Source organism: Rhinoraja longicauda, chromosome 8, assembly GCF_053455715.1.
Source record: "Rhinoraja longicauda isolate Sanriku21f chromosome 8, sRhiLon1.1, whole genome shotgun sequence".
Lineage (NCBI taxonomy): Eukaryota > Metazoa > Chordata > Chondrichthyes > Rajiformes > Arhynchobatidae > Rhinoraja > Rhinoraja longicauda.
The window spans coordinates 28763932-28788802 of NC_135960.1; the positions used below are offsets into that span (position 1 = coordinate 28763932).

At 42.0% G+C, this 24871-nt stretch overlaps 1 protein-coding gene across 3 annotated transcripts in view; it reads right to left on the reverse strand.

Moving 5' to 3' along the window:
* The window catches only part of vps8 (VPS8 subunit of CORVET complex), a 432205-nt gene that overhangs the window by 379423 nt on the left and 27911 nt on the right, over positions 1-24871 (reverse strand). For all 3 annotated transcript variants that reach the window (XM_078403484.1, XM_078403485.1, XM_078403483.1), the window contains exons 7-14: positions 24705-24829; positions 22944-23030; positions 22190-22257; positions 19575-19728; positions 17207-17266; positions 16627-16734; positions 14993-15073; positions 6407-6577 (exon numbers count right to left, since the gene is read on the reverse strand). In XM_078403484.1, the coding sequence (XP_078259610.1) occupies positions 6407-6577; positions 14993-15073; positions 16627-16734; positions 17207-17266; positions 19575-19728; positions 22190-22257; positions 22944-23030; positions 24705-24829 (854 nt within the window). The remainder of the gene's footprint in view (positions 1-6406; positions 6578-14992; positions 15074-16626; positions 16735-17206; positions 17267-19574; positions 19729-22189; positions 22258-22943; positions 23031-24704; positions 24830-24871) is intronic.

A 24871-nucleotide genomic window follows, 5' to 3' on the forward strand; every position in this document is an offset into this window, starting at 1 on the left:
GGTGGGGTGGGGGGGGGGGGGGTGGGGGAAACCTTTCTCTTTTAGGTCTCTTCCTCACGGCGCGGGGTGCGGCTCGGCTGCGGGGCCTTCCATCCCCCGGTGCGGCTCGGCCGCGGGGCCTTCCATCGCTGGTGCGGCTTGGCCGCTGGACTTAACAGTGCCCGGTGCGGCTCGGCCGTGGGGCGCAACATCGCCCGGTGCGGCTCGGCCGCGGGGCCTAACATCGCCCGGTGCGGCTCGGCCGCGGGACTTTACATCGCCCGGCGCGGCTCGGCCGCGGGACTTTTCATCGCTGGTGCGGCTCGGCCGCTGGACTTAACATCGCCCGGTGCGGCTCGGCCGCGGGGCCTTCCATCGCCCTGCGCGGCTCGGCCGCGGGACTTAGCTGAGCAAGGCTCGGTCGCGGGGCCTTCCATCGCCCGGCTCGGCCGCGAGACGTTTCAGCGCCTGGTGCGACTCGGCCGCGGGGACTTCCATCCCCTTGCGGGGACTGTGCGGGTCGGTCGGGGACGAGCTGTCTGTCCGTGGGCGTGGGGAAGAGAGTGGAAGTTTTGTTGCCTCCATCACAGTGAGGGGGTGTTTGGAGTCACTGTGATGGACGTTTGTGTTGGGGTTATGTGTCTTGTGTTCTTTTTTGTGTATGACTGCTATGTAGTTTCATTCAGTACCTTGGTACCGAATGACAAATAAAGCTCTGTTGAACTGTTGTTGAACTGTTAATGGTATCTACTCCCAGACATTGTGCTTGTGCAAGTAGCTTCAAGTTTAATGAAATATTGTGCACATATAGATGATTTAATGCCTTCAGGATGTCACAAAGTACTTTACAACCATGACGAGCTGTCTGTTATATAGACCGATTTTTAAGAGCATGGTTATTTGCTGAGGGTTTCACTGAACATTATTTGGACAAAAGGTTTTCCATCATCCTGTAGAGATTTTAAAACATAATTCTTTTTTAAATGTATATTTAAAAGTATTCAATGAAATATCTGAGAGTTAACTGAAAGCAGGTTGATTATAATGCCACTAAAATTGAATTTAAGCACAAAAATAAATATATTGAATCTACCATCCATCCATGAGTAAACTAGTTTAAAAAACAGATAATAATTCGGAAAGGAAACTATTTAGAACCATTTTCTCATCACATAGGTACTCAGCTAATTCACCTATAAATGTACAATTGGAAGTTTTTGACATGTGCCACTTGAAGCTGGAGTCTAAAAGACTTAATTTTAAGAGGGTTTAATTAGTGAAATATACAACAGTGATTAATTCAATGTGGGCCAATGTTGGGACTGTTGTGGACTGACTGTTGTGACTGTTGTCACTCGGAAACTGAAGATGCTTGATATAAAACTTTTTATTGATCAAGAGAAACGTACATTCTCTTGACATCTTCTCACTAGACCAGCAAGAGGCACCTCGCCTACAGTCTGCCCTTTTCGAACTCCTCAGTTACTTTTGGTAAGTTTTAAAAGTTTGTGTAAATGTTCTCTGGTTTGTTTTATGCGGTGGGTGGGAGAGGGGGTCGGGGGAAACTTTTTCCTCAATCTCTTACCTTGCCAGAGATGCGATTGTTTTCCGGATCATTTCTCCGGTCACTCTGCGACTTAACATCGGGGAGCTGGATCCTTGCCTGGGATTGACTTTGAGCCCCACTGCGGGGCGTGGACTTAACATCTGAGCATGCGATTCCTTGTCTGGGATAAATGCTCCAATGCGGCCTGCGAACTTAACATCAGGAGCTCACAGTCTCCGGTTGAGACCGGTCGGGAGCTCCAAAAGCTGCACGAGGTTCGACAAGCCCCGACCCGGGGTAAATCGCCGGTACAGGGGAGCTGGGACCCCCCCCCCCCCCGATGCAGGAGCTTGATCGCCCCAACTAGCAAGGCCCGCCGCCGGCTACAGAAGTCAAGATCGTCCCGTCAACGGAAGGTTAGAGGCCCCCAACCGTTGGAGGACAAAGGGAGAGATTGAACTTTATTTCGCCTTCCATCACAGTAAGGAATGTGGAGGAGTCACTGTGGTGGATGTTCATGTTGAAATGTATTTTGTGTGTCCTGTTGCTTTTTATTGTCATGAGTGTATGGCAAATGATGTTCCTCGCAAGTTGCAAAACATACTCGGCTAATAAAGTATTATAGTGATTGTGAATCTCCCAAACTCAAAACATATTAGGTTTACATACTCTTAAGATCAAAGATAACAGCAGATGATGCAAAACAATTTTAAGAGCTCTCATGATATAGTTAACCGATATTTTGAGTCTAACATAGGTTCCATTGAATTACACATTTACTATGTGGCTGACAACACATCTCTGAACATTCCAGCACCTTTTCTGGTTCAAAGTAATTCATATTAACAGCATTAATGTAAAGAGGAACCTTTGGGTCCAAGTCTATAGCTCCCTGAAAGTGGCAATGCAAGGAGATGTTGGAGGTGGAGATGTACTCATTTCTGACGGACAGGAAACAGCACGTGAGACTGGGAACACATATCTCGGACCCGCAGACCCTCAGCATAGGAGCTCCGCAAGGCTGCGTACTCTCCCCTCTCCTTTACACTCTCTACACCAATGCCTGCACCTCCACAGACTCCTCTGTCAAGCTCCTCAAGTTTGCGGATGACACTACCCTGATTGGACTGATCCAGGATGAGGAGGAATCTGCCTACGGAGGGGAAGTGACACAGCTGGCGTCCTGGTGCCATCGCAACAACCTGGAGCTCAATGCTCTCAAGACAGTGGAACTAATTGTAGACTCCCCTCCCCCCACTCACCATCAACAACACCATAGTCACATCTGTGGAGTCATTTAAATTCCTTGGAACCATCATCTCCAGGGACCTTAAATGGGGGGCCACCATCGACTCCACAGTCAAAAAGGCCCAACAGAGGATGTACTTCCTGCGGCAACTGAAGAAACACAATCTGCCACAGGCAATGATGGTCCAATTCTATACTGCTATCATTGAGTCCGTCCTCACCTTCTCCATCATGGTCTGGTTTGGCTCAGCCACCAAGCACAACATCCGGAGGCTGCAACGGATCGTTCGCACAGCTGAGACGGTTGTTGGCTGCAACCTTCCCCCCATTGACGAACTGTACACTGCAAGGGCCAGGAAGCAAGCGGGCAAGATCATCTCTGACCCCTCTCACCCTGGCCACAAACTCTTCGAAGCACTTCCCTCTGGAAGGCGACTCCGGACTGTCAAAGCAGCCACAGCCAGACATAAAAACAGCTTTTTTCCACGAGTGATAGTTCTACTCAATAACCAAAGTCTGTAGTCTCTTTTTTACTCTGGTTTATTTTCACCCACATGTTTAGACCGTAATGTTGTATCCTTATTGTTTTGATGTGGTTATGCTTTATTCTTAATTGTTAACTGTATGTCTGTGTTGTCATTTGTGAGCGGACCACCAAGGCACATTCCTTGTATATGCATACTTGGCCAATAAACTTATTCATTCATTCATTCATTCATTCATTCATTCATTCATTCATTCAGGAAGTCTCCACACAAATTCTATCTCGTACTTCTGAAGAAGGGTCTCGACCCAAAACACCACCCATCCCTTCTCTCCAGAAATGCTGCCTGTCCTGTTGAGGTATTCCAGCATTTTGTGTCTATCTACTTATTAAATAGAGAAAGTCGGTGCACAAAAGACCAAGTCTCATTTTTTAAAAACTGCCTTCCATAGATATTCTGCATTTCGAATAAACACTACTCGGAAGCAGTGGTCATGGAAGGTCAGATTTATGTTTGTCTCCCATATTTAACATTTATGAAAGAAAAAACATAATTTATAAGTTACTGTAACAATTCAGGCTGCTTTTCCATCAGACTTAACTACTTCACATTCCAGAATGTTTTTCTCTGCAGGTTTTCTGCATAAGAAAACAATGATAAACTTATATTCATTGGTTTCCAAACAGCCAAATGTAAGGGACATCAGTGGAACAAGAACAATTCCCAATGATGTAGAGACTAATATACCACAGGATTAACAATCTCATTTTAGCTGTGGTGTAACAAAGACTGTGACATGCTGATCTGTAATGCCCCAAAAGCATCAAGTCATTCACGAATTGTGGGATGATTACACAAACACAAGTAAGGGAATGACGTCGCTGAAAACTATAGCACATGTTGCACTTGGTGACAGGATATTTTTCCAGTAGCTTTCAACCAAATATCCCACAAATGTTACTTTGTAAATTACAGCTCATTGTGAGAACAACACATGTCTGTCCTACCCGCTGAGTTGTTCCAGCTTTTTGTGTCTCCGGTTTAAACCAGCATCTGCAGTTCCTTCCTACACAAAGTAAAATATCTTGCAGTTCCCCCTCAAGTATGCTTTTCTTCTCTTGATATCGATGAAAGGTTATTTGATTTTGATCCCTTTTCAGGATCTGGACATCACTGGTAAGATTTATTATCCATAGCTAACCACCTTTGATGAGGTAGTAGTGACCTACCTTGGACCATTGCAGCCTTTCTGCTGAAGGCACTTATGCAATGCCATAGAGGAGAAACTTCTAATATTGTGGAAGGATCATTATCAATTCAGGAAACAGGTGGTGATATATCTGTGAGCCTTTCGTTCCTGAATCTCTTCTTCTTAGAGATTGCAAGTTTGGGAGGTGCTGTCAAAGTAGCCTCAATGATTAATTTCAGTGCACTTTGCACACAGTGCATACTGTGACCATTGTGTGCCAGGGAATGAATTGTTTCAAGCTTCTCAAGAGTTCATAGATTCAGCAGCATGAAAACAGGCCCTTTGGCACATCGACCCACCATTGACCACACACAAGGGTCGGCTCATAGTGCCAGATAACTGGGAGGATACTAGAATACCTCGAAGGAACCCATGAGATCACAGGAAGAATGTGCAGACTCAACACCGATAGCATCAAAGATCAAGTTTGAGGCAGGGGGTTGAAGCTATTGGAGGTGCACTCATTCAGGAAGGGACCAAACAAATTCTACCCCATGGCCATACAATCAAAATATGTGTTGTACAGCATGGAAGCAGGCCCTTCAGGTCACTTGCTTAGGAACCTTAGGTTCACTTGCATCTCATCTACTGTATCCGCTGTTCCAGGTGTGAACTTCTGTACATCGGTGAAACTAAGCACTGGCTCGGTGAACACCTCCGCTCAGTCCACCTTAACCTACTTGATCTCCCAGTTGCTCAGCACTTTAACTCCCCCTCCCATTCCCAATCTGACCTTTCTGTCCTGGGCCTCTTCCTTTGTCAGAGTTAGGCCCAGCGCAAGTTGGACGAACAGCACCTCATATTTCGCTTGGGTAGCTTACACCCCAGCAGTATGAACATTGACTTCTCCAACTTCAAATGGCCCTTGCTTTCCCACTCTCTCCATCCCCTCCCCCTTCCCAGTTCTCCCACCAGTCTTACTGTCTCCGACTACATTCTATCTCTGTCCCGCCCACTCCCGACATCAGTCTGAAGAAGGGTCTCGAACTGATATCATTCCTTCTCTCCAGAGATGCTGCCTGTCCCGCTGAGTTACTCCAGCATTTTGTGTCTACCTTCAGCTCACCTTGTCTATTTCATCCTTTAAGTAAGATAAAAACTATATCCTTCCAGTCCAATTAATAATTCAATTACTTCCGAAACATTCTTCCACCTGAATGGCATGGTATCTATAAATAACAATACCATCACAAGGGCATGTAACTTGACTCCAACTCAGAATTAGGCTTCCTTAGCTTGGTTAATCTACAAACCAAGTATGTGGTGGTGTTTGACATGTTAGATCTTACAAATACACGGAAGATTATATTCAAAATAGTTGTGACAGATATTACACAAAGTTAAAGCACCTTGTGATTTACATGCATCTGGAAATACCTTAAAGTTCCTGAATGCCAGTCCAAGTTGACATCAGCAAAAAACAATGCATTTCAGCTCTCTGCATGATCATGAGATTAAAGAGGGCATTCAAATTTGAAGGAAAAATATGAAATATGAAACATTTATCACAGAACAAGCAGGTGCATTCAAGAAATAAAAACTTTAGATTTTTTTTTAAAGAGATACAAGGGACTGTCCCATAGCAGGGTGAGGGGGGGTGAGGGGGTAGGGAAGGGGGCAAAGGGGGGAGGGGGAGGATGGGGGGAGGATGGGGGGAGGGAGGGAGGGGGGAGGGAGGGGGGGAGGGGGGAGGGAGGGGGGGAGGGAGAGGGGGAGGGGGGAGGGAGAGGGGGAGGGGGGGGAGGAGAGAGTGCTGCACCAATGCAGGAGAGGTTTGGGCCCAACTAGTCCACTTGATCTAGTATCATCATAAACCACAAAACAAGAGGAAATAAAAACATAATTTAGCTCAAAGAAGTACCCAGCAGTTGAAAACAATTAAATTTGCAGAGCACTTACCAAAGCCTGGCTCACATTTCCACCAGTGGCCAGAGATTTGAAATGGCTGCTGTTGTAAACCAACTGTACTTCAGCAATGTCCACTATCTCCAGCTCATGTTGGCTCTGCCGGTCCACCACATGCAGCTTCTCAGCACTATCCAGTAGAGCCAGTGTCCGAGAATTGATCCACTGAGACGAGAAAGGAAACACTGAATTTTCCCTTTACTGTTTCAGCAAAATATGAAAAGCTCATGAGCACAAACTTCAGTAAGACGTTGAGAAAGGTATAACTTGAATGTTTACATCTTTAACTGTCTGAATATTATTACAAACATTTATTCCCATTCTTCACACCATGAATTCACCATGGTGTTCATAATGATGACTGAGAGGATCAATGGTGAGCCTACTCCTAAATCTCCATCCATTTGATAGTTTAATGCTATTGCACAGTCACCTCAAATTTCCAAAGGCTAAAAAACGACTTAGACAATAGACAATAGAAAATAGACTTCTTTTGAAATCTTCTCAATGAGAACGTTTCAGGAGAAAACTCAACTGCTTAATAGGTAGGAAACTCACATTCTAGTTTGTATACACTTTTCGCAGGACCTACTTGCACATGTTCAGAACAAACGGATAATTTTCAAGTCAGGAGAATTTCAGGTCAGGAGACTGCATCAGATGTAATGCCATTGGGATCAGTACTTGGAATCAACCATTTACAAGCTCCATCAATAATTTGGATGTAGGAATCAAATCAAAGACATTCATGTTTGCTAATGATACACAGTAGTGTGACATGTGAGTTGTGCGATGGAATTAGGGTCTTTGGGCAGACACAAAGATGAGGTCATCCATTTTGACAGAAAAAATAAAGTATTTTGTTAAATGATGATAGATTGAATAGTAGACACAAAATGCTGGAGTAACTCAGCGGGTCAGGCAGCATCTCGGGAGAGAAGGAATGGGTGACATATCGGGTCGAGACCCTTCTTCAGACTGATGTCAGGGGAGGGGGCGAGACCCACGGGTTAGTGTACAGGGGAATTCTTTATTTACAAGGACAAAGGAAGGTCAGACATCAAATGCGTTCGAGGCAGAAATCAATTGATTCTTGTACAGTAAGAGCATCAAGAGAGATGGGATGAGTACCTGAAAGTAGAATAGCGGTATCAGCCATTGAAAGCCCGAATAACACGAGAGGTTAATTCTGCTCCTGGTTCTTATAATGATAATCCCACTAGTTTTCTAACTTCAACCATGAAAAAGTGTCAACAAAAAAGGTCATCCTACAGAAATTAAATCCTTAGTAGATTCTCTTCAATTGTGCTCACATTCTGATAGTAATTTATATACTGAGAGCACAACAAAGAACTCCAGAATAAAAGGTGGGGAACTTCCTTTGTTCATTTTTCCCTTTCATTCAGTGCTAAACTCCACAACATGCGATGAAAAAAAGGATCCACACCCAACCAAAGTGTTTCCATTGACAAATTTTCATTTTTCTTGCAATTGCATAAATTAAAAACTGGCTCGTCCATATACTTATAGACAATAGACAATAGACAATAGGTGCAGGAGTAGGCCATTCAGCCCTTCGAGCCAGCACCGCCATTCAATGCGATCATGGCTGATCACTATCAATCAGTACCCCGTTCCTGCCTTCTCCCCATACCCCCTCACTCCGCTATCCTTAAGAGCTCTATCCAGCTCTCTCTTGAAAGCATCCAACGAACTGGCCTCCACTGCCTTCTGAGGCAGAGAATTCCACACCTTCACCACCCTCTGACTGAAAAAGTTCTTCCTCATCTCCGTTCTAAATGGCCTACCCCTTATTCTCAAACTGTGGCCCCTTGTTCTGGACTCCCCCAACATTGGGAACATGTTATCTGCCTCTAATGTGTCCAATCCCCTAATTATCTTATATGTTTCAATAAGATCCCCCCTCATCCTTCTAAATTCCAGTGTATACAAGCCCAATCGCTCCAGCCTTTCAACATACGACAGTCCCGCCATTCCGGGAATTAATCTAGTGAACCTACGCTGCACGCCCTCCATAGCAAGAATATCCTTCCTCAAATTTGGAGACCAAAACTGCACACAGTACTCCAGGTGCGGTCTCACCAGGGCCCGGTACAACTGTAGAAGGACCTCTTTGCTCCTATACTCAACTCCTCTTGTTACGAAGGCCAACATTCCATTGGCTTTCTTCACTGCCTGCTGAACCTGCATGCTTCCTTTCATTGACTGATGCACTAGGACACCCAGATCTCGTTGAACTCCCCCTCCTCCTAACTTGACACCATTCAGATAATAATCTGCCTTTCTATTCTTACTTCCAAAGTGAATAACCTCACACTTATCTACATTAAACTGCATCTGCCATGTATCCGCCCACTCACACAACCTGTCCAGGTCACCCTGCAGCCTTATTGCATCTTCCTCACAATTCACACTACCCCCCAACTTAGTATCATCTGCAAATTTGCTAATGGTACTTTTAATCCCTTCGTCTAAGTCATTAATGTATATCGTAAATAGCTGGGGTCCCAGCACCGAACCTTGCGGTACCCCACTGGTCACTGCCTGCCATTCCGAAAGGGACCCATTTATCCCCACTCTTTGCTTTCTGTCTGTTAACCAATTTTCTATCCATGTCAGTACCCTACCCCCAATACCATGTGCCCTAATTTTGCCCACTAATCTCCTATGTGGGACCTTGTCGAAGGCTTTCTGAAAGTCGAGGTACACCACATCCACTGACTCTCCCTTGTCAATTTTCCTAGTTACATCCTCAAAAAATTCCAGTAGATTTGTCAAGCATGATTTCCCCTTCGTAAATCCATGCTGACTCGGAACGATCCCGTTACTGCTATCCAAATGCTCAGCAATTTCGTCTTTTATAATTGACTCCAGCATTTTCCCCACCACTGATGTCAGACTAACTGGTCTATAATTACCCGTTTTCTCTCTCCCTCCTTTCTTAAAAAGTGGGATAACATTTGCTATTCTCCAATCCACAGGAACTGATCCTGAATCTATAGAACATTGAAAAATGATCTCCAATGCTTCCACTATTTCTAGAGCCACCTCCTTAAGTACTCTGGGATGCAGACCATCAGGCCCTGGGGATTTATCAGCCTTCAGTCCCATCAGTCTACCCAAAACCATTTCCTGCCTAACGTGGATTTCCTTCAGTTCCTCCATCACCCTAGGTTCTCCAGCCCCTAGAACATTTGGGAGATTGTGTGTATCTTCCTCAGTGAAGACAGATCCAAAGTAACGGTTTAACTCGTCTGCCATTTCTTTGTTCCCCATAATAAATTCCCCTGCTTCTGTCTTCAAGGGACCCACATTTGCCTTGACTATTTTTTTCCTCTTCACGTACCTAAAAAAACTTTTGCTATCCTCCTTTATATTATTGGCTAGTTTACCCTCGTACCTCATCTTTTCTCCTCGTATTGCCTTTTTAGTTAACTTTTGTTGCTCTTTAAAAGAGTCCCAATCCTCTGTCTTCCCACTCTTCTTTGCTATGTTATACTTCCTCTCCTTAATTTTTATGCTGTCCCTGACTTCCCTTGTCAGCCACAGGTGTCTCTTACTCCCCTTAGAGTCTTTCCACCTCTTTGGAATAAATTGATCCTGCAACCTCTGCATTATTCCCAGGAATACCTGCCATTGCTGTTCTACCGTCTTCCCTGCTAGGGCCTCCTTCCAATCAATTTTGGCCAGCTCCCGCCTCATGCCTCTGTAATCCCCTTTGCTATACTGTAATACCGACACTTCCGATTTTCCCTTCTGCCTTTCCATTTGCAGAGTAAAACTTATCATGTTGTGATCACTGCCTCCTAATGGCTCTTTTACCTCTAGTCCCCTTATCAGATCAGGATCATTACACAACACTAAATCCAGAATTGCCTTCTCCCTGGTAGGCTCCAGTACAAGCTGTTCTAAGAATCCATCTCGAAGGCACTCTACAAACTCTCTTTCCTGGGGTCCATTTCCAACCTGATTTTCCCAGTCTACCTGCATGTTGAAATCTCCCATAACCACCGTAGCATTACATTTTTGACACGCCAATTTTATCTCCTGATTTAACTTGCACCCTAAGTCGAGGCTACTGTTTGGGGGCCTATAGATAACTCCCATTAGGGTCTTTTTACCCTTACAATTTCTCATTTCTATCCATACTGATTCAACATCTCCTGATTCTATGTCACCCCTTGCAAGGGAATGAATATCATTCCTTACCATCAGAGCAACCCCACCCCCTCTGCCCACCTGTCTGTCTTTTCTATACGTTGTGTACCCCTGAATATTCAGTTCCCAGCCCTGGTCCTCTTGTAGCCATGTCTCAGTGATCCCTACAACATCATACTTGCCCATGACTAACTGAGCCTCAAGCTCATCCACTTTATTTTTTATACTACGCGCATTTAAGTACAACACTTTAACTTCTGTATTTACCTCCCCTCTCACATCGTTCACAATTGGCCCTGCCCTTAATTTCTTTTCCGCTCTAGAACTTCTGTTCCCATTCTTCCGAGAGTCTTTTGCAATATCTCCTGTATTCCCTTTTACCTCATCTTCATATTCACAATTTGTTAACCCCTCCCCCCCACTACTTAGTTTAAAGCCACAGGTGTCACACTAGCAAACCTGCCTGCCAGAATGTTTGTCCCCCTGCTCACAGCAGGAAGAAGATATGTTTGAGGCCTATGTATGGGCCTGGAGACAAGAACAAGGGATGGTGGGCGGTGTGGGGGGGGTTGGAGTTTGTGGCCAATATATATTTTTTTAATGGAATCATTGCATTAAAAATTGAGCAGCGAGAAGAGACTTTCCATGTCAGATCGTGTCAACTTAAGCTTATGTAATGAGAATGAAGAGACTTGACCTTTCATTTGAATCCATCAGCCAACAACCTACCCAGGCGATAAAAAATACCAATAAAGCCGTGTGCACATATAAATTACCGAACTTGTGCACACAAAATAGCAACAAAACGGAATCTCTATGTAAAAATACTCATTAAAAACAGCAAAAAAATTCTAAACCATTAAGTGAAGTAATGCATTGTGTGTGTTTTGTCTGAAGGCTGACCTTCAGGCATGTTGCAATGTTCACACTGTAAGAAAATAGGAAAACCAATTAACGTGGATCCCATGGGGAAAGATCTGGTGGCCAGTTGTAGACACATCAAATATCTGTACATTCAAACACATGAATTATTTTTATGGAGCTCCTTTGTGGGTGCAACTTCCTCACTGAACATTATTTGACATATTAAGAGATATTCAACAAATGTAAAAAGACTGGCTTTAACAGCATCTTAAAGAAATAACTTAGAAGGATTTGGTAAGGGGTTTCAAGAGCTAGATTTTGGCAACTGAAGAACCGTGTAGTGCACCACTGCAACTTTCAGTCAAACAAACTTTGAGGGCATCAATCATGTATAGGACAGGGACAATAAAAGGACAGGGTACGGCAAAGTATTTTATTAGAGAAAACCTACCCTATTATTTGAAAAAGTGGATTGGAACCAAAAATGGGTAAGCTAAAAATGGGCAGCACGGGGACGTAGCGGTAGAGCTATTGCCTTACAGTGCCAGAGATCCAGGTTCGATCCTGACTACGGGTGTTTCTCTGTACGAAGTTTGTATATTCTCCCCATGACCTGCGTGGGTTTTCTCAGAAATCTTTGGTTTCCTCCCACACTTCAAAGATGTGCAGGTTTGTAGGTTAATTGCCTTGGTATATATGTGAAATTGTCCCCAATGTGTGTCGGGTAGTGTTAATGTGCGGGGATCGCTGGTCGGTGCGGACTCGGTGGGCCGAACGGCATGTTTCCGCACTGTATCTCTAAACTAAACTAAACTAAAAGGAATAGCAGTCAACTGGATGGGTTCAAAGAGACTGTGCCAATAGTAAAAAATACCAAGAATGGTAAAGGAAGAGCATATAAAGAACAGGCCGTTAGGCTCACAATGTCCGTGCCGAACATGATGTCAAGACCAAACTTTATCTGCCTGTGATAAGGTTTGGTCTTGACATTATATCCCTCCCTTCCCTACATATCCATATGCCTATCCAAAAGTATCTTAAATGCCACTACCATATCTGCCTCAACCACCACCCTGGACAGCGTGTTTCAAGCACTCACCATCCTCTGTGTATAAACCTGTCCCGCACAGCTACATTAAACTTTGCAATATCTATTCTAGATATTGAAATGAGACAGAAAAAGCAGATATCATAAAATAGGAGGCAGCCATGCTGAACATAGACAATACTAAAAGCCACAGAGAGTAAGAGGGCCAAAGGCAGTAAATTAATGTTGACATAAAATGGACAAAAGGCTTGAGGATACATATAACAAATAGCAAACGTATAACATATAGCAAAAGCGATAGGTGAAACTAATCAACTAAACAAAATGGAGCATGGAGCAAGACCTAGCTCAAACGTCATCTTAGGCCAATTGAGGATACCACCATATTGAACCCCTCATTAATGGTTAACAAGTATATCCCCCTGTTGAGTGCTGACGGAACAACAATCTTTCTCTTGATATTAGCAAGACCAAGGTGTTCTTTGTTGACTTCAAGAAGGGAAGCCGAGGAACCATTCACCTATCTTCATTGGTGGGACAGCAGTGGAGAGAGTCAACAGTTTCAGGTTGCTGGGAGTGCATCTTTGATGATCTGGCCTGAGCCTAGTACATTGATGCAATCACGAAGAAAACTTATTAATGCCTCCAACTCCTCAAAATTTGAGGAAATTCATCATGTCGCTGAATATTATATCAAACTCCTATTCAGTGTAACTTCCAGATACAGAAACTCGAATGCTCAAGAAAAAAAGAAGCTGCAGAAAGTGGCGGACACTGACCATCCATCATGGATACCTGATCTCCCCGCCATTGAAGGAATTGACAGAAAGCGCTGTGCCAATAAGGCAGCTAATCTCATCAAAGACCCACGCCACCTTACCCACACACTCTTCTCACTGCTACCATTGGGAGGAAGTTGCAGGATGCTGAAAACCATTACCTCCAGGTACAAGAACAGCTTCATGCCATCAGGATCTTGAATAAACCATCTGGTTCTTGAATTACACTGCACAACCCCATCTACAAACCTACCAAAGTACTGAACCACTGCGGATTTTGCACTATTATAATTGCTCTCCGTATTTTGTGGGATACATCAATCAATCTAGTACATCAACAGCTCCACAAATACCCTCCAAAGCTTCTTTCAACTCCTTTCCTCCGAAAAACAAAATCCAATTTGTGGGACACATCAATCAGTCTAGTCCACAGCTCCACAAATACCTTCCAAAGCTTCTCCACCTCAGTAAATATATATATGAATAATAAAAATAGCATTAATGAAGGAAAGACTGCAGAACAAAGAAGCAATAGTTTACTGATGCAAGATATATATGGGCGGCACGGTAGCGCAGCGGTAGAGTTGCTGCTTTACAGCGAATGCAGCGCCGGAGACTCAGGTTCGATCCTGACTACGGGTGCTGCACTGTAAGGAGTTTGTACGTTCTCCCCGTGACCTGCGTGGGTTTTCTCCGAGATCTTCGGTTTCCTCCCACACTCCAAAGACGTACAGGTATGTAGGTTAATTGGCTGGGTAAATGTAAAAATTGTCCCTAGTGGGTGTAGGATAGTGTTAATGTATGGGGATTGCTGGGCGGCACGGACTTGGAGGGCCGAAAAGGCCTGTTTCCGGCTGTATATATATGATGATGATGATGATGATATATAGCAAAAAATATAGATTTATAAAGCAGTATAAGAGGATACCAGTATGATTTTTCTAGGAAAGAACTGCAGATGATGGTTGAAATCGAAGGTAGACACAAAATGCTGGAGTAACTCAGCGGAACAGGCAGCATCTCTGGAGAGAAGAAATGGGTGACGTCTGAAGAAGGGTCTCGACCCGAAACGTCACCCATTCCTTCTCTCCAGAGATGCTGCCTGTCCCACTGAGTTACTCCTGCATTTTGTGTCTACAGTATGATTTTTCTGATAGTGTACTTTTTCTGTTTACTTCTGCTTTGTGACAATATGAACATGTTCTGTAAATATTACTTGGCAACATGCAATATAAATTACTTTGACTTCCGAATAGGAAGACTAAGGCTGAATTTGTGAGGGCATGCGAACCCTTGAAGTTCCCATTATTGAACTTTATCCAGATGAAGAACTTTCCTTTTAACAGTTAATTTACAGTTTTACTAAACATCTGCTCTGCATCAGCCAAAAAAACACATTAAAGACAAAACAAATTGAGGGTTTTTAAAAAAGGATATGTTGAAGTTCCTCTCGAGCACCAATGAAATGTAAGAAATTATACATGACATTTGCTCAAATCGGAATGAGAAGAGTTGATATCAAGTGTAATTCCGCATGTTGCACCCTTTATCCTTTATCTGTACACTGTGGATGTGATTGTTAACATGTAAAGTCTTCTTTGACTGGATAGCATGCAACAAAAAACTTTTCACTGTACCTCAGTACACGTGACAATGATAGACTAAACTAAAACAAATGGATGAGTACAAAATCAGAAAATCAAAACATACTGTTATGTTGATGAGATCATAGTGTAGGTGTAGTTGTCTCTGCTTGCTAACATGTATAGCTCCAGATTCATCTTTCTTCACCTACAAAGAGTACAAAAACTGTTATTAGATATATTACTGCTGTAAATGTGGTCTATATTAATGCAAATACATACGAAAATATAAGCGCATATTCAGCAAAACAGCCATGAATTTAAACAAAAGCTTTGCTTGCATGTCAACTTGTCTGAAAATTACTGCAAAATACTACAACTGATTTCCATAAAAATCAAAATACAAAACACAACTGTTTAGTATTATTAGTATGTCATATTGGCCTGTGGATATCCTATGTTATCGCACTCCCTAGCTCTAGAAAGGGAATACAAAACCAAATATACACTTGGGTATTTTAAGTTGAAATGGGTACATACACTATGTAGAATTTTCATTTTTAAAACAGATTCAAATTTGGAGTTTACCAAACAGTGTTTTACTGGAAGAGGGGATGGAAATTTAGATAATGTATGATGAACCTTTTCAGACATTTCAAGCAATTGCTCATAAGTACATAATTTAGTTAATAATATTGTTATGCACAGGTACCGGACTGAATCTTCCCAATGGTGTGGATGTAGAATTGTAAAGAACAAAATGTTCCTAATTTATGATCTGTTAATGGTTCATAGTCTATTTCAACATCTCTTTGGCTGTGGAGGGACAGAGAAATAAAAGGGAAGTTTACTCCTAATCACTCGCCATTGGGCCCTTCTGAAACGTACATGGGGGCATGAATGTGTTGGATCCACCAGCCTGTAAAACAGATTGGTATATTAACTCGCATATCGAAAAACACGATTGGGTGAGTAGTCACAGACTTTATTTTCATAAACTGCTCAGATGCAACTAGTCGAGCTACTATCTCACAAAGCCAGAGACCCGGGTTTAATCCTGACCTTGGACACTGCGTGGAGTTTGCATGTTCACCCTTTTGGCTGTGTGTGTTTCCTCTAGGTGGTCTAGTTTCCTCCCACATTACCAAAGATGTATGGGATGGTGGCTAGTTGGCCTTTAAGCTCCACTATCGAGGTGAGCAGGTAGAATCCAGGAAGTGGATGAGAATGTGGGAAGACAGAAAAATGCAGGAGTACTGTATCTGGGTAATCGGTGCGTACTTTGAGTTTCCCTGCTATTTCTCTCCATGACTCTAAATACTGAACTTATGAAACCAATTCCAGTTCCTTCTCCTTCATCACCATCATCTCATGCACCTGATATTATTTTAGTGAATTTATTTTAGTCTTGGTTTAATGATTGGGGGATGCCAAGCATTGGCAGATGCGCAACAGAGTGTTATTTTTATGTTATCACATCAATGAAAACCCAAGATGCCTCATATTTTAGAGACAAACAGAAGTTCTCTGTAACATGTACTTTCACTTAAAGAGCTTGAGAGTGGCGGAGAGACCAATTCCATTGTAATGGTATTTTCAAGATTAGTTAAGACTGAAGCATTTTAATTTCATTGACATGTCACTAAGTATTTCAGGAACCAAAGAATTTGTAATGAAGAATGTTGTTAACAAATATTTTGTGGAGAAAAAAATTTCCAAGCTCTTCTCTTCAAATGTAAATTCACATATTTGTAAACTTACCAGAAGGAAATGTATGGCATTTCCCCTACAAAAGGCCAGCATGGGCATTACAGCACTCTGCACTGCTACAAATTGCCAAGATAAAAGTGGAACACTTGCTGGGTTCGTCTGGAATAATCAGAAAGATATTTTAAAATTTGTATGTTAATTCAATAAACCTATCACGCAGATAGTCAATAACTTAGTCATGGTGAGGCACATTCAATGATTTACACTGTTTAAATCATCATGTATCTACCATATTGCGTTACTGCAAACGTTATGCAGATTGATCATGCAATTTCTGAATGTGCACTACAAATGAGGAACACTTTGCCCACTTTGATGAAGAATGTGTGCACCACGGCAGAGAGCCATAAGAAGTTTGTATTAATTCCCACAATTCTTGACCATGTCTATTCTGTTTGGAAGAATACTGATGAATTGAAATGAAATACAACCTTCCGTGCAATAAGAAAATTGTAATAATAAACATCTAAAGACTGTCATTATTGATGTTATATCTGAAGGTATAGGTGGAACAAATGCTCTAATTATTCTAATGTGTTAAAGGAAGATAATGTTACAAAAATGCACTTACCTTTCCATATGGGAATGTCAGCCAAACTTTCAGTGAGGGTTTCAATCCAATGACCAAGACCTTAAAAACAAACCATTTCGTTGGATTTATCCCACTAATTTTTGGCAAAATGTAGTAACAAAAAGTAACAATAAGATAAGAACAAATAAATAAGATAAAGATTTCTCTTCATCCCTACCTATCACCATCACTTACAAGCTTTTAGTTTGCTCTCTTTTCACTCCAGATTACAGCATCTGCAGTCTCGAAACATAGCTACCAGCCACTTAAGAAATTTGCTCTGGAAACTGAGTGGCCTCAGAGCTGCAAATGGAATGGACTTCCACTTATAAGAAGGCTTCCCGATGGGCCGCGTGGCTAGAAGGCTTCCCGATGGGCCGCGGCTGTGGACTGGGAACGCGGCCGGAGGCCTTTATCGAGGCGCCGCGGTGTCAACGCCTCCCGAATCGCCACGTAGAAGCCCAGGTCAGGACCCTCTACGGTCCAATCATGATACTCATTTAGTGTGGTGACCAGAAATGGATACAATATTACAGCTGTGGGCTAATCAATGTTTTATAAAGCTTTACTATTACCTCCCTGCAGTTATATTCCATGCGATGGTTAATAAAGGTCATCATAATGTATGCCTTCCTCACAACGTTATATACCTGTGCTGACTCGTTCAGGGAGCTTTGGACTTGCACACCAATGTTTCTCAATACTTCCTATATGCCTACCATTCATGGCATTTGTCCTACCCATTATTAGACACCCCAAAATGTACCACCTCAAACGTATTGGGATTAGATTCCTGTGTGCCATTTATTTGCCCACTCTACAGCTGATCAATATCAATATCATTCTGTAGCGTCAGTTTCATTAACAATAATACCATCAACAATTCTCTTCCAATGTTCTGGCTTAATTTATCTGTAGAAATCAACAATCTTTTTCACCTTTACTTCGTCCTCATTCAACATATATTATTAGTACTGGTATTGCTTTTTTTACTGTGTGTACACGATACAGTGGAAAACTGTTTTGCATGCTGTACAGGCAGATGAGACCATGCAATTATACCATGTACGAGTACAACAGGGAGTGCAAGAAGAAAAATACCAGAGTGCAGAATATGATGTTACAGCATTTAAACATTATAGCTGCAGAAAAATGCTAAATGTAAGGAACAACATCTTTAGTAGTAATCATCATGGCTCCTACATTACTGTCATTTGAAATTACCTTTCCTCAGGGGTTCCCTGCCCCATTGTGTCCCATTATTATCAGTGAATACCTTCAATGTGAAATAACACAACTTTGTTCACGTTATTAGTCTGACTACTTAAAAGCTTTTGCAGAGCCAGCACAAAGCCTGACCTTGAGAAAGTCAGCTTTGTGACTCAAAGGTTCATACCAACCTTTCATAGACTCAACCGATTAAGTACTTTCTGAATTTGAGCAATGTTGTAAAGATGTCAGCACAAACAGCAACGAAATAATAACTCAAACAGATTGCTTTTTAGAATTGTGGATTGAAAAACAATAGAAATATGGCATTTAAACCCAGTAAATCTCATGAAACTTTTCCATAGCAGTTACTTTTACCAAACCAAAATGCTTTCCACTAACAAGATAGTGTAGTTAGCGAGGAAAATAATCAAAAATAATCAAGTGAAACTGCAGGATATTGATGAGTTGGAAACTTGGGAGAGAAAATGGCACATGATGTTTAATCCAGAAAAGTGCAAACTGTTGCATCTTAAGAGATCAAATACAAGAGGAAAGTATATCTTAAATGGCAGAACTCTCAGAAGCACGTATTGAAAGAGGGATATTGGAGTGCGAGTCCACAGTTCACTGAAAGTGGCAACGTAAGTGGATAGTGTGGTAAAGAAAACAAACAGCGAATGAACCTCTACAGATCAGGGCATTGAGTATCAAAATTGGTAAGTCATGTTGCAGCTGCATAAAACTTTGGATAGGCCACATATAGAGAATTGTGTGCAATTCTGTTTGCCACACAATAAAAAGGATGTGAATGCTTTGAGGAAGGTGCAGAAGAAGTACACACAGATGTTGCCTGGATTGGAATGAATTACCAGACGTTGGACAAATTGGTGTGGATCAGAGGCTTGTAAGGGACGACTGGACATGCTGAAGGTTACCAGGAAGGAAGATGAGAGTCTGGTAATGGGAGAAATGGTGTACCAAAGTATGATGATAATGCAGATTTGAACAACTTCTGGAAACTTTTGGTTCTTCTCACTTTGTACCTGGCTTCATATATTGCTTTGCTTTCAAATACATAGACACCTTCTTTGTTAGTCATTGAGATAGCAAAGCATACGAGACTAGGCGTGTGTCAATTCTTTTTTATCCCTTATACCTTAGTTAAAGAAGCCATCGCCAACAGCGCATATTGTGTTATCGGGTGATCTCTCAGCTCCAGCTTTACGAGCAATGGTTCAATGCAGCAAACTTCACCTTTAGCTCCACTAAACAAGCAGCGGGACTCACATGTTCTCACTCCCATTACTCTCCTAAGATCAAAATTACAGAATAACATTCAGATACAAAACAACCGGCAGATGTGTGAATTAAAACTACAGGAATGATTACTCCATTAAAAAAATAAGGTCGTGCTAGATTAAAATATGAACAAGATTAAGTAAAAAATAAGTTTATATATCACAATACATTAAAACTTAACTGCAAGTGGCAAATATTAAACAAAATGTATTTGCTTTCTTCTCTGATCATTGTTGGGATCTGTGAAGACAACGTCTATGATATCGATCTGAATGAGTAGCCTATAGATCATGAGGAAACAGATGTGTCCAATATTTGAGGCCTTGCTTGTCCCTTTATAATGCGGACCTGCTCTCAGCAGGTTTCATGCTAGAAACTGGTGCTGAGAATCGACCTCAGATGGATCCTTTCCAATTGATATACAGTGCCCTTCATAATGTTTGGGACAAAGACCCATCATTTATTTATTTGCCTCTGTACTCCACAATTTGAGATTTGTAATTTAAAAAATCACATGTGGTTAAAGTGCACATTGTCAGATTTTATTAAAGGCCATTTTTATACATTTTGGTTTCACCATGTAGAAATTACACCTGTGTTTATACATAGTCCGCCCATTTCAGGGCACCGTAATGTTTGGGACACATGGCTTCACAGGCGTTTGTAATTGCTCAGGTGTGTTTAATTGCCTCCTTAATGCAGGTACAAGAGAGCTCTCAGCACCTAGTCTATCCTCCAGTCTTTCCATCACCTTTGGAATCTTTTATTGCTGCTTATCAACATGAGGACCAAAGTAGTGCCAATGAAAGTCAAAGAAGCCATTATGAGATTGAGAAACAAGAATAAAACTGTTAGACATCAGCCAAACCTTAGGCTTACCAAAATCAACGGTTTTCAGCATCATTAAGAAGAAAGAGAGTACGGGTGAACTTACTAATCGCAAAGGGACTGACAGGCCAAGGAAGATCTCCACAGCTGATGACAGAAGAATTCTCTCTCTTATAAAGAAAAATCTCCAAACACCTGTCCGACAGATCAGAAACACTCTTCAGGAGTCAGGTGTGGATTTGTCAATGACCACTGTCTGCAGAATTCATGGACAGAAATACAGAGGCTACACTGCAAGGTGCAAACCATTGGTTAGCTGCAAAAATAGGATAGCCAGGTTACAGTTTGCCAAGTACTTAAAAGAACAACCACAGTTCTGGAAAAAGGTCTTGTGGACAGATGAGACGAAGATGATCTTATATCAGAGTGATGGCAAGAGGAAAGTATGGAGGAGAGAAGGAACTGCCCAAGATCCAAAGCATACCACCTCATCTGTGAAACACAGTGGTGGGGGTGTTATGGCCTGGGCATGTATGGCTGCTGAAGGTACTGGCTCACTTATCTTCATTGATGATGCAACTGCTGATGGTAGTAGTAAAATGAATTCAGAAGTGTATAGACACATCCTATCTGCTCAAGTTCAAACAAATGCCTCAAAACCCATTGGCCAGCGTTTCATTCTACAGCAAGACAATGATCCCAAACATACTGCTAAAGCAACAAAGGAGTTTTTCAAACCTAAAAAATGGTAAATTCTTGAGTGGCCAAGTCAATTACCCGATCAGAACCCAATTGAGCATGCCTTTTATATACTGAAAACTGAAGGGGACTAGCCCCCAAAACAAGCAAAAGCTAAAGATGGCTGCAATACAGGCCTGGCAGAGCATCACCAGAGAAGACCCCCAGCAACTGGTGATGTCATGAATCGCAGACTCCAAGCAGTCATTGCATGCAAAGGATATGCAACAAAATACTAAACATGACTACTTTAATTTACATGACATTGCTGTGTCCCAAACATTATGGTGCCCTGAAATGGGGGGGACACCATTTTGCCATCTGACTGACCCGTAATCTGTCTACCTGTCACCAATCAGCCATCTGACCCATTCCCTGCCCCTCACAACTGATCTCCCAACTGATCCACAATCCTGTTAACAACTTAATCTAGCTTCTGGGCCTGATCCTTGTTAGGACATGCCTCCCATGTCCAAATGATCTCCAGCAGCCAATCTTAACCTCCACAGCAGCCAATCCCTCTCACCACTCCATCTCATAAAACAATTCTCTTAGTTCTAATTCCCTTCAACTGCACTCCAACGCTTCCCATCTCATGCACTTTGCAACACCGAGGTCTTAAATCAAATTCATAACGTGTCCTCATTTCACCTTTACTCTTGTCAGTCAACCATTTGGCCAAGTTGCATTGTTTTTCTGGGATGACATGATGTAATATAATTAAAACTTAGTTAAAAAATAACATTGTTAATCTTGCGCATAGACTCCTGCAGCAAGGTTAATCTAAAGCAAATGTTTCATCATCAGTCAGCATAAATTCTGTAGAGGGTAATGCAAGGAGCACTTATAAGGTTTTCCTCTGGTGAAGGGGAACATTCTCCCCAATGTACAAAAAACACATCTTACTTGAAGGAGAGTTCGAAAACTGAGCCTCCGCTATCATTGCAAATGGCTATGGTTGGGTCATCAGTGAACTGCAATGAAAAGGATCATTCACATCTATTACAAGCAAAATCAACAGAATGGTTGTGTTTTAAAGATCCTACTTAAAAATCAACTTTCAAGCTAATATTAAACACACAAGATATTCTCCCAGATGTCTGTTTACTCTTATCACTTCATTATTTTTCTCCACAGTGGTATGCAATAAAAAAGTACTTGTAATTAGTTTCTTACTATTTCTGTTTTTAAAATCCACTTTGCATTTTAATTCACTTTTGATGATGATATTCCACAGCCTTTGAAATGACCATAAATCACAACCAGTGAAAGATGAACGTGGCACTTGAAGCAGGGGCCATTCTTTTGATTATGACCAAAATGTTTCAGCCATTCACATCTTAATAAAAACTGTGGCACTAACATTCAGATGGACCATATGTATCAATAAAAAACAAATGTAAAATAACCATATAAATAAAAGCAACTTTTTGAAAAGAACTAATGACAACCTATCAATCTACTGTTTTTATTCAGTATAGTTCGATTGTTGAACTCACTAAACTGAAGTTCTGAAAGCTTTCAATGATGTCCATGAGTTAAAAACTACATTATATTTACTTCCCCACAACATAATGGTTGACTGTAGTTACTAAATGCTGGATTCATGTGTTAATTAAGGAAATTACAATTCTAATGTTAAATGTATTCATAAGTTAACCTTTATGTGCAGTATGGCTGTCCCAGGAGGATGAGCATCAGTTATTGTTCTCAATAACTTCCCATTCGCCAAGTCCCACATGGTAATCTACAGGAGGCAAAAATAACACAGAAGTAATTCTAAATGCCTTACAATTGTCATTTCTGTGTTCACAGTTGCACTACATATTGTAGCATAATTTAAATCTCAAAGATGAAAATCTCCTTCAAACAGTTTTGGAAGGTGAAATTCAAAGTTACTTTATTATAAATTCTTCCCATACCTTAGTCCATCACATTTGCATAAACAATCTTTGCATCCATACAGTCACTGAAACTGGATAGAATATTAATACAAGAGAGTATTGAAATCTAATCATAACATGAATTCCAATTATAGCTCTGAATTACAAACCTATTTCAATATACTGCATGGAAAATGTCACCATCTACTTCAAGACAAACTAGTTTCAGATGCACATGAAACATTTCTCTTGCCACAATAATTGATATAGAAGGTGGGTTCAACAACAAACTAATTCTTATATCATCTCCAGTACTCCATTGCAATCTGGGATATTTTTTGCTAATATTTTCCTTGTCCTTCCTCCAACAACATTTGCTCCTCACCACATCACAGTGAACAGTTACGATGCTTGTTCGATACCTTGCCAAAAAGGTTATTATGAAAAAGGTTCCGACCTGAAATGTCACCCATCCTTTTTCTACAGAGATGCTGCCTGACCCGCTGAGTTACTCCTGCACTTTGTATCTACCTAGGCTATTATTCCAGGCAGGCTTAATAAGATTGCACAACATATTTATACCCTGTAGAAGGCAACTGGCCTCAGCTAGGAAATCTTTCCTCAAACATCTACTGCAAATCTCATTCAAAGGATTGAAGGTTTCAAAGGTCTTTTATTGTCACATGTACCAATTACAGTGATATGCGAATTACCATAAAGCCATACGAAAACAAAAGACACACAACTACATAAAAGCTAACATAAACATCCACCACAGCGGATTCCCCACATTCCTCATTGTGATGGAAGGCAAAAAAGTCCAATTTGCTTCCACTTTATTCTCCTGCGGTCGGGGAAGTCGAACCATTCGTTGAGGCGATTGAAGCTCCCGCAGCCAGCGGTCGAAGCACCCACGTCGGGGCGGTCGAAGCTCCCGCGTCAGAGCAGTCGAAGCTCCTGCAGCTTGGTTCCCAAAGTCGGTCTCTGACTAGAGACCACGAGCTCCGTTATGTTAAGTACGCAAGCACCCACTGTTGGAGCTCCGCGGTCGATCCCTGGCTCCACGATGTTAAAGACCAATAGGCTCCCTGCAGTGGAGCTCTCAAAAGTCGGTCTCCAGCAAAGGCCACCAACTCCTCAATGTTAGGCCACATTGCGGACGGAGATACGATACGGGAAAAAAAAATTGCATCTCCGTCGAAGTATGAGATTAGAAAAAGTTTCCCCCAACCCCCACATAAAACAAACTAAAGAACACTAAAAACATACATTTAAAATACAAGTATAACACAAGGAAGGGACAGACAGACTGTTGGCAGGTACTTATAGCTGAAAAAGAGTTATGATTTGATAAACGCACATGTCCACCAGCTTAAATGCTTGCCCTGAGTGATAACTGGAAAAATGGAGGTTAGAAGCTATAAGCAGATGTGCTGACATTCCTAGCTGCCTCCACAGGCAGAGCCACAAGGATGGTAGTTCTCCACTTGCATCCTAGCTCCATTACAAAATAACAGCCATACATCAACTATGCCTACCTGACCCTTGGCAAATCCACAGAGGAGACGAGTGCAGTCACTGTTGATACTGAGTGCAGATACTGCTCCGTACTGAGCCCCCATGGCTGTGCTCCCGAGACACAGCCGCAGAGCTTGATTTGGATCTGAAAGAGAAAGACTTTTCAGAAACCAAGCCTTATTACATG